This window comes from Phyllostomus hastatus, unplaced genomic scaffold (assembly GCF_019186645.2).
Source record: "Phyllostomus hastatus isolate PE091 unplaced genomic scaffold, TTU_PhHast_1.1 phas_scaffold_755, whole genome shotgun sequence".
In the NCBI taxonomy this organism is placed as follows: Eukaryota; Metazoa; Chordata; class Mammalia; order Chiroptera; family Phyllostomidae; genus Phyllostomus; species Phyllostomus hastatus.
Window position 1 is genome coordinate 2395754 of NW_025334039.1, and position 18730 is coordinate 2414483.

Sequence of the window (18730 nt, forward strand, 5' to 3'; positions counted from 1 at the left end):
CGGATCCCAACTGGTGGCTGAGGATAAAATGCTGTGACTGTTGAAGGGGTTGTCGGAGGAGGTGGAGGCGATCTGGACGGTGAAGCAGCAGCCGGGAACGAAAGGAAGAGAACCAGAAGAAAATCGCATTCCACGAAGTTCGCCAGTTTCAGAGGCCACCGAGCACCAGAGCAGGACGAGGGTCAAAGGGGTCTATCAGATTCGCCGATGAGGAGGTCAAAGGTGGCATTTGCCAAACCAGTTTCAGTGCGGGGGTGGAGAGTGAAAGCTGAAGAAGGGGGTTCAGGAGTGGGTGGGAAATGAGGGTGACGGGACAGAGGAAGCAGTGAGGGACTGGGGTATTGAAAAGCAGGAACCACGGGAGGAGAATGGAGGACCCGTGCCCATGTGGATCTAAAGGTTGAGGAATCGGCTGAGAACCGAGGCGAGAAATACATGGTAGAAACAGAGTTTGGCTGCTTTACCAAAGATCAAAGTAACAATGGCTTACGCCCAGTTAAGGTGTGCTTGTCTTTGATGTAAGATGCTGAGCATACGTAGTGGAAGGGTTGACTGGGGGCTCCGCGATGCTAGGAATCCAGGTTCCTTCCGTCTCGTGACTCAGTCATCCTTAACGTGCGGCTTCCATCCTGTGGTCCAGGAGGGCATCTCCAGCCCCCACCACCCGGTCTGCACCCCAGCCAGGCAGAAGAACCGGAAGGGAAAGGGAAAGGGAAGATTCCCTTTGTCTTCAAGGCACCACCCCCAGTTTGCTCACATCGTGTCTACATTTTCATTGACCAGACTTGGAGACTTGGCCATTTCTACCTGTTAGGGAGGCTGGAACAAAGAGACCAGCTGCTCAGATAAACCTGAGGGGGTCCTATTTCTGGAGGAGGAAGGGACAGCAAGCCATCAGCCCTAGACATCCTAGGACAAAGGGAAGGTTGGGCCATGAGTGGGAGCGGGCACAAGGTCACCAGCACTGGGACAAAGAAAGGCTGGTGGGCTTGGAAAGGAATGGGAAACAGGGAAGTCTTGCCTGGTCACCCTGAAGTTCCCTGCAAAGCGGGACTCGGGGTCACCGCTGAGAGGCAGGGCCTCCCCAAGAGCCAAGAAGAGAGGTTTGTTGAGCCTGTCTCCCCATCGCTGTCCGCGGTCTGAGGGGGGGCAGGGTGGGGAGAGCAGCCTTGTAGACACGCTGAGATGCTTCAGACAGCGGCTGTGCCTTGGGAGCCCGTTGTCTGCATTCCCAGCTCTGTGTTTAGCTGCTCTGTGGCCTTGGACAAGGCCAGAAATCTCAGTTTCCCTGTTAAATGGTCATTTTCATGCCCACCCTGCCTGCCTCACAGCCCTGTTTTGGGTCCCACAGAGGGGCCGGGAGGAAGCCCTGTAAGTACGGGAGGCCGGGTACCCGTGAGTGGGCAGCATCATGGAGAAACGGAGTTGTCAGGGCGATGCTGAGCCTCGGAGGGAGGCAGGAAAGGGCTAGAAGGAGAGGTTGTGGAGACAGGACAGCCTCCCGCACAGGCTGCCAGCACCCACCCGGCCCCTCCAGGGGGTCTGGGCTCTGGCCCACCTCTGGCCGAGCATCAGACCCCTTCTGTGGTCCAGGTGAGGGTGACAGGGTAGGGGACAGCCCACCCAGCTGTCTGTAGCCACTCAGAGTCAGCCTGTGCTCTGTCTTAAATTGCCGTCAGAGCCTTGGCCTCATCCCCTGCACTTGGCCTTGGAGTCTCTCCAGGGACCTCTCCCTGACCTCAGGGGCACCTCTCGGTGTTCCTGGCCTTAGGCCTGTAAACAGTGTGAGTTTCTCCCCCAGGCCTTTGGCCTAGCAGAGCTAGCCTTGCCCAGTGCGTGTGCACTCACGGGCACACACACACTGCCTGCATGCACAAGCATCACATCCGACACGCTACCCATGCAACACATCACACACATCACACACGTGCAAACCCGCCGCGTGCATTCACCACAAACTATGCATCTGGGGTTGCCCTGGATCCTCATATTTCTGAAACGGATAACTGAGTGATTTTGTTCTCCCACCAACTCACACACACACAACCCACATGCACACACCCTCCACGTACACACACCACACACACACACTCACACACTCCCTTCTTTCTGACGGGTGTCTACCCCGTGCCACACCCTTCTGTTCAGCCTTCTGTACGACTGTTTTGTGATTTTGTCTGAAACACAAATTGGGCTTCTTTCTACTGTAAAGCCCTCTCCTTCTCTCAGGGGCTGTCCAGAGCCTTCAGGGAGCCCCTTACTGAGCTACTGAGGACTGTTCTCTGCCCTATAGTTTGCTCTCCAATGACCCCCTCCAGCCGGCCCCCACCTTCCTGCCCCATCGGCCGGTCAGCACCTATTGCCCGTCCCCCCACTTCAAGCGGCTCCTTCTTTCTCTGCTTTGCCCTTCCTCAGCCCTTTCCGGAGAGTCCCCTGCTGTGCAGTCCATCTGAAAATCCAATTTTTCTTCCAAACCATGTTCAGCCCTCACCTCTCCTATAAGGATTCCCGTGACTCCCCAAGTAGTGGTCCCTTTCTCTTCTACAGGCGGGCAGCGGAATGACCTGTTTCCTAGGTTCGTGTCCCCTGCTGGGTGGGGGACCTTCTCCAGGTCACTGTGTACGGAGCACTGGATCCCGGCCCTGGGTGGGTGCTCGGTGGCCACCGGGTGGGTGGCACTCGCCTTCTCCTGCTCCCACACAGATCAAAGTAGAAAACCAGCACGACTACCAGGACATCACCAGCATGGTGGCGATGGCCAAGACCTACGCCACCACCGAGGCCTTCATCGACTCCAAGTACGACATTCGCATCCAGAAAATCGGATCCAACTACAAGGCTTACATGTGAGTCCCAGTGGGGCTGGGGGCGGGGCGGAGGGGAGGGAGGAGGGAGAGCCCCAGGCAGAGCCCCGTCAGCACAGCACCAGTCTCCCCACTGTCTCTGTCCCGGACCGCTTCCCTGGTCTCTGCAGTGCAGGGCTGATGTTCCCTCGTGTCCACCCGAACGAGGGCTGTCTGCCCAGGGGAAGAAAGTCACGTGGCACATTGGGGGGAATGTCAAGTACATGCAACACGCATGTCCTAGGAGACAAGACCGAGAGAGAAACTTGGGGACAAACCAGGGAAGGCCTTGAAGGCCTTGCTGAAGGTTTCAGGTTTTCCTCTGTTCTGTTCCCAGCAGAGAAGTGACACAATTTGATCTGAACTGACAGAAAGGTGGCTCTGGGGCCGTGGGCTGCAAAGGGCTCTCTCTGGAACCGATAAGACCAGTTAGGAGATTGTGTCGGATGTCCCTGGCTGCCAGCAACAGAGACCACAGGGGCCTCACTTGACCGAGCTTTATAAAGGGGATTTATTAGGAAGCCACGGACGTTCAGAAGCTCGAAACAAACTAGCAAGCAGACAAAATCACTCAGTTACCAGTTTCAGAAATCTGAGGACCCAGGGCAGCCAGAAGCAATAGACCGTCCTCATGGCGACCCGAGTGGGAAGTGGATCTGCCCTGAGCACGTCCAGGGCTCATGTCAAGGCTGTGATTTCATGGACACAGTCTGATTAGCCCGACTCTAGTGCAGAGGGCCGCCAGACGCCGTGGGGCCTGGGCCGGGCGTTCCCCAGGGGAAGTAGAGGTGCCGTGGAGAAGGGGGAAGGAAGGAGAGACAGAACATCAGACACGTCCACCCCAGGGGGGCTCGGGCCCAGGGTGACCCGCACCGGAGCCTCGGCCGTGAGGATGCGTGGGCGTTCTCGGCGAGCTGGGAGGGTCAGTCTTTAGAGACCTCTTATCTGCTCCAAGGCTTCTGTCTCTCGCTTTGGAATGTTGTTGTTGTTGGTCCCACTTGAAATGATGAGGCCCCGGAGAGCCAGCCAGTGCCTGTTTGCCAAGCACTGATGGAGCCCGGGCCGTGAGGATGGCTCCATCCCAGAGAACCGCAATGGCTGGCTGCGGACGGCTGGAAATCTCCAGGCACTTGTGTGCACTGGAGTTTGTGTTCTAGGTCAGGGTCAGCAAACCGCAGCCCACAGGCCACGTCCAGCTGCCACCTGTTTCTGTAAATAAAGTTTTGTCTGTCGCAGCCTTACACATCCATCGAGGTATGAGCTAGGGTTGCTTTTGCGCCCCCTGCATTGCCCGGACCAGGGGCCAGCAGGTTTTTCTGTAAAGGGCTGGAGAGCAGCTTGGGGCTTGGCAGGCCGTGCAGCCTCTGTTGTAACAAGTCCACTCTGTGACCGCCGGGGAAGCAGGAGAGGGTGCAGGCCGTTGGCCAGCTTCCTCCAAAGGGGCGGAGCCAGTCCTTGAGGAGAGCTTCTGCCCTGTCCTGCCCGTCACTCTCTTCCACCCAGGGGCCACCCAGACCCGTCACCACTCTCGGATGCCCTCGGGTGCAGACGCCACCTCCCCCCTGCCCTCTCAGAGTTAGGGAACGTTTTCGTGCTGCGGTCCAGCGCACCCCCAAAACCTCCACCGTCCGTCTCGATGCCATGGTCCTCCTCTCCTCATTGTTCAAGTTCCCACTTGACATTGACTACACCTTGTCCCAGTTTCTCTGCTTGAGGATTACCTCATCGCTCCATTCTTTATGCCCAGCCTTTCTTCCCTGACAGCTCCCATTTGTCATTAGTTACAGCATCTCCTGGCCCCTGCGCTGGCCCGCGCCCGAGGGAGGGGGCTCGCAGCTGACCTGGGGTGGAACACCCTCTCCGCCCCTGACCGCTCTCCCTGCCTTCCCGCCCACTTGCTGCCCAGCCCTGGGGCCTCTGAGCTCCTCGCCGACCGAGTGTCCTCATAGGTCTGCTCAGCCCGCAGACCTGCGAGAGGTGTGTGGGCGCCTTAACCCGTGCACACACGCGTATCTGGAATTATTTCTGTCTAACAATATCGTCTGTGTCTAAAGCTAAATCGAGATCATAGTGAGGCCTCGGACTTTCATCTCGAGCCACATGGTTCATTTTAGCTTCCCAGGACTTCCCGGCCGACGGGGAAGATCCTGGCTGCCGCCGTCCGCCGGCCGCCATCCACCGCCTCATTTGTGAAAATCCCAGTGTGCGTGGGCGGCTGCAGAACCGTGGACCCTCGGCTCTACGAGGAACGCACTACCAACCGCGGTGCTGGCTCGCGCACAGCTCCCTTTGTGTTCGGCCACAGTCTCCCCGCATTTCCGCCGTTCCTTCCGCCGGCTCCTCTCTACCCCCGGCCCCGCCCCCTTCAATGAGGAGGTCAATGTCCTACATTTGCAACATAGACCGCTCCTTTTGTCGGTCTACAGTCCATCATACATTCTGGCAGCTGCATCGCGTCGGGGCCAACCGGCCCTTCGCCCCAAGCCTGCGACGGGCTGTGCCCGGGACAGTCCGAGTGAAGAGCATGGAGTTTCGCAGATACGGGCTGGTGGCCTCTGCCACTAAGTGGGGATGATGATAAAATAATGTCCGTCTCCTTAGGCTCAGTGAGGCTGAAACAAGCCAGGGCTCCCGAAGCCCTGAGACCGCGTCTCGCACACAGAAAGCGCTCGGTGAACGTCAGCTCTCACCCTCCTTATCTTCTTGGAGGGAGAGCGGTCTGGCCCCGCTCCTGCCGCTCCTGCCGCTCCTGCCGCTCCTGCCGCTCCTGCCGCTCCTGCCGCTCCTGCCGCTCCTGGCATGGCAGTGCCTGCCCTTCTCGTTTCCACTCTCCGAGAAAGAGTCGGAGCACCCATTGCGCTAAGAGATTTATGGGAATATTCCCTTTCATCTACATAATTACGCTATAAGGACGGTACTTTAGTTCCCATCTTACCAATGAGACAGTAAAGAGTCAGAGATGCTGACCGCAGTGACACGGCCACGAACCGCTGGACCGAGGGTCACACGCCCTCTGTCTGACTCTCACCACTGTGCACCCTCGCTCGCCCGGGAGACCCCGCTGTGGCAGTCCCCACTCACCCCGCAGACGCATCTCGACGGCGGCCTTCCGGGGTCACAGTAAGTGACGCCGGTGGCTTCTGTGCTTCCCCCGAGCTCTCCTCTCCCTACGTGGACAGATACTGCCACCATGCCTGGACTTGGGTGTTTGAGAGCAGCCTGAGGAGGGGTCCCCTCTGCACCCTCAGACCATTCCCCCGGATGTCAGGGGGGCCCATGAGTGTTCGCCAAACTGCACGGAGTTCCGCTGAGCTCACACGAATGAAGCTGAACCGGCAGGAAGCGTATCGGTGTCCCTGCTTATCCATGCCCCTCAGCAGTCGTGACTCTCCTAATCCGCCATCCGTTATTCTCCGCTCTCCTCAGACACGCCGTCGCTTCTCTTTTAGGAGAACATGTGTTTGTAGCAGTTCCTCTCCCCAGCCACCCTTTCATCTCAGTCTCACGCCTGCCCTGGGCCGGGAAACGAACGGCCTTACCTCTTCTGCTTTGTTTACACTCGGTCAGTCTTTGCTGAGTGTGTGCCGGCCACCGGGGGTGGCTGGTGTGCACCCACAGCCCCTCACTCACCTGCTACCGGCCGGGTCCCACTGGACGCCGGGGCCGAGTCAGACGTGGCCCCTGCCCTCAGGGACGACGAGACGCTGAAGCAGTCATTGCAGACGGCAGCGGCAGTGGCGGGACTGAACATCGGTGTAGGGGGAGTGTGGGAGGGTCTACACTTGATGGGGAAGGTGGGCTGCCGGGAAGTCGCCTTTCAGAGGCAACCTGAAAGAGGAGTGGGACTTAGGGAGGGAACGATGGAGACAAAGCCTGGGTCAGGCAAAGGGGAGAGGGGTGTGGAGGCCCCGACACAGGAAAGCGCCTTGGGCAGCAGAGCACCCGAAGCCGGGCTGGCTGCTGCCTGGCAGAGAAGACGAGGGACCTGCGAGGAGGGGGAGAACCGGGACCTCCTGCTCTTCCCCATGGGAAAGTGACCGCTCCTCCCCGAGGGTTGTTTCCCCTATGTTTTGGGCCGTCAGAACATGCCAGAGTCCCCAGGGCTCACACCGCTAAGGCGTGAGGGATGGCGTCATTCGTGTCGATGGTTTTTAAACTTAATTTTTCAGTTTCAAGGTAGCTTTGAAAAAGATACCTAAGATCCAAGAAACAAGGCAGTCGACGTGAAAAATAAAGCTGAGGACAGGATGTGTACCTAAGAATAGGCGTCATAATGAGAGCCAGATATTTGAATCGGAGCCTCCTAGCAGCCAAAGCAAAGAAGGAAAGCAGAGCCGTGACAGGTGTCCCCAGTGCCCTCACTGTGTTATTTGTTCTGATGCAGGAGAACCTCCATCTCTGGAAACTGGAAAGCCAACACAGGCTCTGCCATGCTGGAGCAGGTGGCGATGACGGAGAGGTAAGGGACCGAGCAGGGGCCCGGGGAGAAGCAGCAGCTGTGGTAGGAGGCGGGTGAGGACCACAACAAGGACTTTGCAAGGAATGCCACCCCGCCCTGTGGCCAGTGCCTTACCAACCACAGGGCACTCCCCTAGGCACGGTCTCCCTCATGGCCCATGACCACCTGCAGGGCAGGTACCACAAGAACCCCATTTTACAGATGGAAGAAGAAAGTCCAGAGGGGGAAAGCGACTCGTCCAGGGTCACAGAGCTGATCAACGACAGAGCTGAGAATAGAATCCTGATCTCCTGACTCCAAATCCAAGGGTGTTTCCAGCCCTGCCCAGCTGCTGCAGGGAGAGAGCAGGGCGTCCTTGCCAGTGTCCCCCCCACCCCGACCCCCGCGCTGACAGCCGCATGGAAGCATCCTTGTCAGGGAACCAAGGCTATTGGGGTGTCCAGTCCTCTCTGACTCAGTTCCGTCTCGGTGTAAGGAGGGAGAAGTCGATTTCCTGGGAATCGTGAATGCGGCAGCAGCGTGCTCTGGCAGAGGGCCCCTCAGGACTGTGTACTGTTGCAAGTCACCGTTGCCTGGAGAAGGGCCAGTCGCCTGCTCTCGGGGTCGGCGGTGCGCATGCGCACACGCGAGCACGCGCACTTCCCTGCATGCCCGCAGATCCCGCCCGCAAGCCTGCAACTGCGGTGCGCCCCGCACGGGCCCGGGGGCCAGGCAGATCTGCTCCGTGGAGGGGACCTGAGCGCCTATGGCACCCCAGGTTGTGTGAGCGCAGCAGAGGCCAACATCCATTCCTCCCCTTTGAGAACTCTCCGTGGGTTGCAAGTGTCAGCACACGGATCAGATTGGTTTGAGCCCCAGAGGGGACTTATCGGCTTGTGGCGATGAAAACTCCAGCGGCATGGCTCCAGGCCACAGGCTAGGTAGGACTCAGTCTACCTGCTTCGGCTCGGCTTTCTTCTCTGCTGGCTTCAGTCCGGCCAGCTCACTCGCTCACCTGGCGGCCCACAGTGGCTGCAGGCCTGTACCCTGATGGCTCAAGTCCAGTGGGAAGAAACCTCGTTCCCCATCCTTTCAGCCGAAGCCTTATTCACCAATCAATAGTCTTGACTTGGCACACGTGACCACCCCTGAACCAATCACGGTGGCTCAGAAAGCTGCAGCAAGACCCGGGCCTGCCCATTTCTCAGACCAGGAAACCGAGGCCGCAGGAGGGAAAGGCTCACCCAGCATCGTGGAGGGAATTGACAGCAAGAGCCCAGGCGGCTGGTCTCCCGAGCTGAGGGAGAGCAGGTCGTGACATCCCGACTGAGAGGGAGGGTGGCCTCTCGGAGGTGGGATCAGGCAGGACCTGGGTCTGGGAGCCTGCGCCGCCACTCAGTGACCTCTCGGAGCCTCAGTCTCCTCATCAGTAAAATGGGTTAAACCTCCAAACCTTCCTCACAGAGTTGGTGCGGGGGTCAGAAAGACAAGGAGCCAGCCCCCACAGAATGCCTGGCACATAGCAGGAGTTAACAGGCATGAGTTTCCATCCTTTCTTTTACTTCTACGACCTCACAGGCTACAGGTGAATGAAAGAACTGAACTAGGAGCCAGGAGATCGGGGCGGTCCAAGCTCTATGACCATCTTGCTGTGTGACCTGGCCAAGCCGCTCTCCCTCTCTGGGCCTCAGTGGGCTTTGGAAGATGAACGAGTTGTTCTAAGAGCACTTGGGCCATGACCTCTCCTCATTCTGGCCGATGGCTCAGAGACACAAGCCGATCTCAGAGCAGGCGTGGCCCCCGTGACCCCGCGGAGTGGGGCGAGGAGCAAGAACACTGACAGAGCCAGCCCCTGTGCCTCCCCAGCCCAGCCACCACAGGGCACGCCAAGTGCAAGCCCGGGGAACCGCCTCAGACACAACCACCCCCTTGTTGCAGGGCAGAGTCCGGCGCAGAGCTCCTTCCCCTGCAGAGCAAACCGGCCTCGCAGCCCTCGAGTGGCTGGAAAGGGAACAAAAGCAGCGGGTCCAGAGGGCCAGGCCCCTGGCCCCGGAGCAGCCTGCTGGGCTCCCTCGCAGGCCCGCCCCGGCTCAGGGCAGAATGTGCTCTTTGTCCCCCTGCAGGCTCTCGTCTAGCCTGGTCGCTGGGGCTGGGAGGGAGGCCGGGACGGATTTCTGAGGCCTTTCCCAAGGGAAAAGAGCCGCAGGGGCGGCTGGGTGTCGGGGATGGCTCCGGATGGGGGCGGGGCAAGCGCCCCACCCCTGGGGCCCAGGCAAGGTGCTGGGGTGGGACCCCTCCCCCTCCCAGCTCCCGGTCCTGCTCCCTCATCACCCCCCTCTCATGCCTGGCTCCCTCTTTAGTCTCTCTGTCAGTCCGTCCCTCTGTCTCACCACCCATCTCTGTCTCTCCCCCTGCCTCTCTGTCTCTCGGTCTCTTCTGTCTGTCTGTCTTGCCACGTCTCTGTTCTTCCTCACTGTCTCCGCCTCGGAATGGGCATCCGCCGCAGTCTTTCCCCCGGCCAGTTCCCCGTGCGTCTCGGTGGGTCTCTCCATCTCTGTCTCTGCTGCTCTCTCCCGCTGCCCCCTCCCTCCTGTCCTGGCCACACTCACTGCCCGTCCGTCCCTGCAGGTACAGGCTGTGGGTGGACAGCTGCTCGGAAATGTTCGGCGGCCTGGACATCTGCGCGGTCAAGGCCGTCCACAGCAAGGACGGCAGAGATTACATCATCGAGGTGAGGGAGGAAGCGGAGGTCCTCTGGCCTGGCCCCGCCCCCACCCAGGCAGGCGGACGAGCCGGAGGGGAGGAACCTATGGGTGGTCCCCAGCACGGCCAGCTGTGGCGGGACTCGCAGCCTGGGCACATGCGGCCCCCACTGGCTTCTCGCCCACCACCCTCACACCCACCCCCACCTCCACCCTCAGGCGAATCTAAAGCGTTTGTGCCCAGGGGTCCGAGCTGCCTTCAGAGCTCCCACGTGAGGGTTGACAGCATCTCCTGACCTGTGGGCCTGAGGGTAAGACGGGAACGCCAGGCTAAGGGCTGGCGAGACTGTGCTGCACTGGGCCTGTCAGATTTTCTCGGGGTCCGACTGTGTAAAGTCACCATGCAGAGTTCCCATCGTCCGCTCGCTCAGCGAACGGGCACCTCGGGGCTCTGGGGTGGGGGGGGGGGCAGCCCCGGGGGTAACTATGGGGGCAGGACACAGCTGGGGGCGTGCAGTCTGGCAGGGAAGGACAGTGACCCTGTGCTGGCGGCACACTGACCGTCAGGAAAGGGGTCACAGCTCGTGGCGATGTGAATGGAGGGAAGGACGCAGAGAAATTAACTGACCAGGGGCAGCTCGAGGGACCGTGGGCCCTGGCATCTCTCCCACAGCCCCCTGCGCCCCAGTCGCTCTCAGGCCTGCCCCCTCCTCCGGCCCTCCCCACCCATCCCCTGCCTGCCCCTGCCGTCCGCTCCCCACACCAGCTTCCCCTCTGCACCTCCCCAGTCCCACAAGCCCCCTCTCTCCTCCAGACTCCTCCTGTCTCTCCTGGTCCCACGGTGTCTCTCTCCGCTCCTCAGCGCCCCCCCCCTGCCCCCTGCAGCCCATGCCTCCCCACTGTTCTCCCCTGAAAATGCCTGTCTGGCCTCAGGGTTCTCCCTTCTGTCCCCCAATTCCCAGCCCACTCACACTCCCACCCTCCAGAAGCACCTTCTCCTCAAACCACAGCCGCTGGGCAGGCGGCGGTGCTGACACCAGGCCAAGACACGTGAGGGCGAGCCCTGCGGCTGCCCCTCCCGGGGGCTGGGCCGCTGCCTGCCGGGAAGCACGTGGCTGGGGCAGCCGCAGCAGCCTGCTGGCCCGCCAGTCCCCCATGTCTGCTCCACTCCCCTGGGACACGCAGGGCGGCAGGACCAGGTGGCTCCATGGGTGTGTGGCTGTCTTTCTCACACCCCTGCTGCTGTTCTCACGCCCCTGCTCAGGGAGTGGTTGCCCTTGGAGGTGACAGGGAGGGCGCCCCGGGTGGACACAGCCCCTCTACCCTCCCCAGAAAGGCCAGGAAGCTCCCCCTGGGTGTGCTGCGTCTCTGTTCGCAAGTTCAGTCCTGCTCTGGAAAACAGCTCCCCCTCGAGTCCAGAGTCCAGACCTCCGCCACACCTGCCTGCCCCCAGCAGCCCTTCTTGGAGGAGACGCCATAAGGTGAAGAACCACCGGCCTGCACGCTCACCCCCCACCAGGGCCAGGCTGCTCCCCAGAGGAGCGGCACCCTCCTTCCCGAGGTGCCCCGGGAGCTTCCGGCCAAGGGTGCACCCTGGGCCCTCCCGCCTGGGGCACTGCATCTCTTGAGACCCCCCTGGCCCGCCCGCCTCTGCATCTCCTCCCAGGACCACCAGATAGGAACTCGGGTTTGGCCCCCACGCAGTGGTTCATTCATTCACTCCCTCACCATCAGGCCGGATCCTGAGGGCCCGGCCAGGCCGGGGGGTCCCAGGTGGCAGCCCACCACCTCCTGGAGCGCCCACCCAGACGGGCAACTCTGCCCTCCTTCCCCCTCCCCCGCACCAGCACCGGCTCTGCCCCCCATGAGTTTCCTCAGCTTTCACCTTAGGAAACCAAAATCTGTCCTCGGAGGCCCAGGCTCCCTGCAAACAGGTCAGAGATAAAAGAACTTTCAAAAAAAAAAAAAAAAAAAAAGCAAACGTTGTGAGTTTGGACTTTAAAAAACAAGAAAACAACTTTTCAAAAATGTTCCAGAAGGGAAAAAAAATGGTATCTTCAGATTGTTTTTTTTTTTCTCTCTCAAAAAAGTTAGAGTTATTTCCCTTGCTTTGGGGGTTAGGGTGGGGTCGAGGGAAATGGGAGGGCAGGGGGAGGGGGTAATTTGCTACCAGGAAGATAAAAGGTATTTTTCCCCGTCTGGAAAAAAAAAGCAGAAGAGATCCAAAAATACTGTTTTCTTCAGCCACCTCTGTGGTGAGAACACAGCATTCGTGTGACATGTGTTGTGAAGATCCTCACAGTGGAATGCTCAGGGGAAAGACCCTTGAACTTGTCCTCCATGACCTGTCCAGGGAACGGCATTGCTCACTGGAAAAAATGCTTCCCTGGGGAGACCAGAGTGTCCACTTCCTTTGGCTGTGTCCACCGTGGGGATTCCAAAACGCTCTGACCTCAGGTTGCTCGTGGTGGCCGCTTTCCACCACGGGGACTGCAGGAAACAGAAACCAGAGCAGGAGGAGGTGGGCAGGGTCGGGGGCAGGAGGGACGGGCCTGTGTGGGATCCACAGTGACAGTGACAGCTCAGCCTGGCCCACGCCCACCAGGAGGCTGTCCCCGTGCCAGGCACTGGGACCTGGGGTGCCGAGGGCCCGGCTCGGACCCTGAGGAGCTCACCCTGAGGACAGTTTTCGGGACCATGTCAGGCTCCGCATTCACAACCGTGAGCTGCTTTTCCAGCCTCCCGACCACAGTGGGTGCTTTGGACTCACGGACCCCGAAAAGTCCCAGCCGGAAGGGTCTGCACTGCTGCCCCCCCCCCGCAGTGTGTGCGGTGACACAACAGGGGCCCACAGAGGGAAGGTGACCTGCCCGGCACCACCCGACAAGCCCGTGGCAGAACCGGAGCCTGGCACCCAGGTTTCACCACAGAGAGGGATGGGAGGGCCGCGGTTTGCTGGCGGTGTGTCCCCAAACCGGCCGCATCTCCGGCCCTCCGTGTCCCTGCCGCCGCCGTTGAGATGAGGGTCAGAGTCGTGCCTGCCTCAAAGAGCCGGTCTGAGGTCTGTGCGAGGTCGTGCACACCGGCGCCTAGGGCTGCGCCCGGCACGTGGCTGGCGAGCGCCCCGTGAAATACAGCACTCACGAGTGTCCCAGTCCTTAGGGGCTGCACCTGCCGCAGGGACTGTTCACTCCTCCGCTCACGGGGAGGCCCCGGGGCGCACCTGTGTAACAGCACATGGCCCGTCCCACTTTCAGGGCCTCGTGGTCGCATCCGCTTGGGCAGACACAAGTAAACGGGAGATGGTAGTGCTGCAGGCAAACCCTCCCCCTCCCCACCCCCCGCCCCCCCCGCCCCGTGGGGCGACTGAAGTGAGGACAGGGCGGAGTGCAGGGGGAGGGGCTGTCAGAGCTGGCTGGGTCAGGGAGGGCGTCCCAGAGGAGCACCAGCGAGAGGTGTCCTGAAGGCTGGCTGAGCATCCTCCAGAGGAAGAGGGAGCTGAGGGAATGGCGTGCATGGGACTCGGGTGGGGGAGAGAACCGGGGAGTCTGGAGGAGCTCGGGGGAAAGGAAATGAGACGGTCAGTTTGGCGAGGAGCCATGGGTGAGGAGGGCTGGACAGGGGGGTGGAGGATTCAAGAGGGGACCTGCCACAGCTGCTTCCGCCTGCGGAGTCACCTGCAGGGTTGGCCCACGCGGCTCTGGGCGAGTCCCTTCCCACCTCTGGGCCCCGGTTTTCCCAGCTGCAAAAATAGCAGCATGGTAAATAGGATCCCTCAGGCCCCTCCCAGTGTAAGTGCTTTGCCGCCTTTGAGAAACAGCAGCCCACTCCCTGTGGAATGTTTCCCTCCAGGCTTGTGTTCTGCCCGAGCCCCAGGGGAAGCGGCCTCTCCTCCCCTCTCTTCTCTCTGAACCCTGGGTCAATTCACCCCAAGTCCGTGTGTGCGTGTGAGATAATCAAACTCTACCACCACCACCACCACCACCACCACCATGGCTTCTGGCTTTGTGGCAAGCCTTGACCTTGGGAAGTGCAGGAAACCAGCCACGACCTTGGGCAGTGGGCCAAAGGTGGGAGTAGCGGGGGCAGAGACCAGCTCCCCGAGGAAAAGAGCAGAAAAGGTCAGAGAAGGCCCTCAGCCCGCCTCTGCGGTCCAGAGAACGTAGGCTGAATTGAACTGAATCCAGGGAGTTGATCTAGACGCAACAGCGGGGACCTGGATGTCTCCAGAGGGCTCAGTCCCAGCTGGAGGCGCCCGGCTGGTGTTTGCGTGGAGAACATCGCCATCTAGTGGTCAGTTCTGTTCTGCGCTCTGCACCAGCTCTCCTGCCCGCTGTCCCGGCAAGGGTGGCCCCCAGCCTTCATTTCCCTCCCGCAGGTGATGGACAGCTCAATGCCCCTGATTGGAGAGCATGTGGAAGAGGACAGACAGCTGATAGCCGACCTCGTCGTCTCCAAAATGAGCCAATTCCTGATGCCAGGGGGCACAGTGCCCTCGCCCCTGAGGCCTTGGGTAAGGTCCTCGGAAACAAAGGAGACTTTGTAGCCAGGAGAAATGGGAAGCTGCCTGGGAAAGGGGGGACGCCTGCATGCAAAGGAGACATGCCCAGGAAGGAACCCCTTGGGGATGAAGGGGTGGGGTGTGGACGCGGGCCGGGCGGAGGGGACAGCTTTCAGACCCTGCTCCTGACGGGCAGTCTGGGAGCTCCGAGGGGCCCTTCGTCCCTCCGTCCTGGGGGGAAAACCTCATCCGGAATGGGCGTGGGCCTCTGGGGGCAGAGGGGGTTAACACAAGAAGTCAGCTGTCCCCTCTGTGCCCTCTGCACCGGGCCGGGCCGGGAGCAGGGAGTGTGTGCGCACATGTTGGTGTGATCCCGGCCCCGGTCAATAGGGACTATTGTGTCTTCCGTGCCCCGTCTGCCAACCTTAACAGGCTCCCACTCAGCCCCCTACCCCCCCCCCACCCCCAGTCCTCACCACGGATTACCAGGTCATTCTCCAAAGAATCTGCCGGCTCCCAGCTTTCTGGAAAAACAAGTGTCCAAACTGCTCCCTGCTTCTCCCACAAAAACTTGAACCTGTGGTAACAGACCTGGGAATAGCGGTTTTACTGCGAGGGGTGCTGGCTGGGAGGGGTGCTGGCTGGGAGCGGGCAGGGCAGCCTTCTCCCCTGGAAACGATCCGTACACCCACGTGACCTGGGGGTGGTCACATGGGCGTACGCGTGTGTAAAAATTCCTTGTGCAGCACACCTACCGTGGCACACTGTAGGTACCTCTGACCTGAGTGATGATGACAAGATCTTTGCCATCCCTGCCCTCCCACCCTGGAAGTAAATGGCTGTGATCACAACAGGTTTCCTTTTGCTTCTCCTGCTCCAGGCTCCGCAGACCAAACCAGCTAAGTCCCCGGGGCCGGGCCAGCCACGCCCACCCACCCAAGGTAGGACCCCCGACAAGCCTCCCCGGGGACCGCACCCAGCGAGGATGTTGAAAGGCAGAGGGGTCCATGCGTGCCTTCCGGAAGGCACGCTGGAAAAGCCCACCTTGATTAACCCTTCACCCACAGGACCCGTGGCCCCACTGTCCATGCAGAGTGCGTGAGTCTGGGGTGTGTCACCCCTGTAAAGTCAGGAGAGAAGGCAGGAAAGACAGAAGAAAATCTGTTAAGTACCTAATGTGTGCTAGGCACCCAGTAGGGACTTTCCCATCTGTTTGCTCGTGGGTTTAGCCTCCCGGTCACCCTCCAGGGGAAAGGTCAGCAGTGTCCCCTTTACCCGAGGTGGGTGTCGAGGCTTCGCCCGAGGAAGGCTGACCAGAACAGGGCGGGCTCACTCGTGTGCCACCTCAGACCCTCCAGAAAGCCCGTGTCCTGGCCACTGGGGGTGCCTGACTGCAGGTTTATGAGCCAACCAACCCGAGTGAGAAAGCAAAGAAGAACGTTCTCTGGAACCTCGTCGACTGAAATGGTCCCTCAGAAAAAGTCTTGCAGCCTTACTACTCACGCGACACCACTTATTAGGGAATGGAAAAACTAGGGAAGCCCCGATGAAGAGGGATCGAGACCACCGACTGACCCTCTCCCCGATGTCAGGTGCTGGGGGGTTCCCACTCGTGGGCCACCCCGGGAGAGAAGGGGAGGAGCCTGCCCCGTGTCCCTCCCTGGCGCAGTCGGAGCCCCTGGGCGCACTCATCACGACCTAGTGCCCGCACAGAGAGGTTCAGGGCAGTGTTGCTTCGAGAAGCCAGGCCAGGCGGCCCGCAGCCCTCTCTCGGGGGTGCCGTGAAACCTACTACCCCAAAGAAAGCATTACTGTCGCCCCTAGCCCCCGAGTGGCTTTCATGAGAGCAACAGAGTCACTGCTTCTGGGGGAGAGCGGCCTTGGCCGCGACAGGGCGTCTCCCCCGCAGGTCTTAGACAGAACGCGCTGTTCCTCCCTCTGGCCTCTGATTTTCTTGTCTTGGAAAAGCAGAAAGCCAAACCGCATCATTCACACAACTGTATGCAAATGCACACCAGGATTCTTCTTCGGCAGATGAGAAGAGTCCTTCTTTAGGCAAGTCACATCCCTCCCCGGAGCCTCAGTTTCCCCAGTGGCGCAGGAGGCTGGCGCAGCTGCCTCCCTTGTGGACGGCGAGCTGCCCTTGCGGCAGCCCAGGCGAAGCAGTCAGCAAGGTGTCCGGCGCGGACGTGGCGCTTGGTAGGGGTCGCTCCTACCGCGGACAGTTGACTATTAATAACCAGTTACGTTAAGTTTTACCATGAATAACTTGCGTCTGACAAACCGTTTCTAGCACACACGTTGTTTTGAACCATCACGATCATTAACAATCCTCACAACGAACGCAGCCCCACTGCTCCGCAGGCTGGCGGAAGGTTCTCAGTTATAAATGTGCAGAAGAGACTCATTCATCGCCCTGCCAGGCTGCTGGCTGTGCCTCGGCCCTGCCTGTCCTCTCCCACCCTGCCCGGGACTTACTTTTTAAAACACACTTGAACAGAGCCCTTCCAAACAGAGGGCTACTGTGTTCTGGTTTCCTCCCGGGCCCAGGGCAGAGACATGCCTGATAAAGAGATATTATTTTTAAGGGACATGAGGCTAAACACACTTTCAGCGAGTTGAAAAACAACCCATTTAAAACCAATTAAGATCATTAAAGAAAATGCCCATTGAATTAACATGCAGATTAAAAATAACAAGGCTAATTTAAAAACAATGCTTTCATTGAGTTCCCGAAATAACAAGATCACATTATTAGCTTGTTTTTGAACTCGCTGTGTATTTTCAGCTCGGTAAAAGTGACATTTTCTTTTAATAAGCCTCATCGTTGTTTAGCACCAATCCTGTGCAAATATTTTATCTAAGTTAATGTATTTTGTGTGTGCGTGAACAAAAATAGTAAAATGTTTGCTTTGCCAAGAAGCTGAAAGAAATTAATGATGCATCCCAGGGGTATAATAGGGACTCAAGAAATAGTTAATAAATGAATCGGCGTGTCCAGATTTTCCAGGATATTATCAGTGAGGGTGAAGGGGGGGAGACTTAGGACAAAAGTAGAAAACAGATGTTTTCTTTGACCTGCAGTGGGTTTAGCAAAAAAGCAAACCAACATTTTAAAATCAGGAGCTTCGACATAAACACGTAGATTTGCAGCTTCCTTTGCCAAAGCAAGAGTTCCGGAAACAATGGGCTTGAATTCCAATGTTGCAGCCTTTCCCCTGACATGTAGTCACAGCTGCTGCTCAGACAGGCCGAGGACTCCCCCCCACCCCGCCCCACCCCGCCCCACACCGTCAGCCTCCCCAGTGTCACTGCCGCGGGGACACAGTGTTAACTGCACCTCTTCAGAGAAGTAGGTCTCTGAACTCTGTTTTTACCCAAAGTGGGAAAAAGCTTTAAAATCACATGCTTTCTCTGACACTCGCCTGCTTGACTTATTTCTGTACCTGACTGGCCCTGTAGGTGTTTGAGTTTTGAGGTCACTGGGTCTCCCAGTCTCCTGGGGCGCATAGTCGTGAAAGGGGGAGAGGATGAGAAAAGCATGAATCAAAGCCACGTGCGATCAGTTGCTAAACTGGTGCTGCCATTCAGTCCGACTTACAAAGCGTCGGACGGGCTCACGGGAACATCCAGACCGGGAGGGATGTTTGGCGGCTAGCCCAGTGACCTCCCTTTACAAAGAAGGGCTCAGAAGCCCAGGGAGATGTGACTTAGCCACAGTCACATAGCAAGTTCATGGCAAGGCTAGTGTCAGGACCTCGGCTCCTGGGGACAGTGTGGTGTCAGGGCAACCAGGCGCGCAGGCCGAGCCCACTGCAAAGGGGACCGGCTGAGATGATGTCCTTCCTCCCCGTGCACCTTGCTCAGAGCTGCGTGCACCAGAGGGAGCCAGCTTTTCTCAATGCACTGAAAGATGTGAGGACTCAGGCCAGCCCTGTGTGCTATGGCAAACAAAGAGAGACAGACAGACAGACAGACAGACAGACAAGGAAGAGGAAGAAAGGGAGGGAGAACGGAAGAAAGATGCCCTGGCTGGTGTGGCTCAGGGGACTGAGCACCAGCCTGTGAACTGAAAGGTCACCTGTTTGATTCTCCCAGTCAGGACACAGGCCTGGGTTACCGGCAGGGTCCCCAGTTGGGGGCGTGTGAGAGGCAACTGATTGCACATCGATGTTTCTCTCCCTCTCTTTCTCCCTCCCTTCCCCTTTCTCTCCAAAAAATAAATAAAATCTTTTTTAAAAATCCC

The 18730-nt window shown here is 59.1% G+C and overlaps 1 protein-coding gene across 1 annotated transcript in view; it reads left to right on the plus strand.

Moving 5' to 3' along the window:
• The window catches only part of SYN3 (synapsin III), a 405562-nt gene that overhangs the window by 380888 nt on the left and 5944 nt on the right, over positions 1–18730 (plus strand). The window contains exons 8-12 of the mRNA XM_045826382.1: positions 2704–2846; positions 7228–7302; positions 9910–10012; positions 14362–14496; positions 15365–15425. Of these exons, the coding sequence (XP_045682338.1) occupies positions 2704–2846; positions 7228–7302; positions 9910–10012; positions 14362–14496; positions 15365–15425 (517 nt within the window). The remainder of the gene's footprint in view (positions 1–2703; positions 2847–7227; positions 7303–9909; positions 10013–14361; positions 14497–15364; positions 15426–18730) is intronic.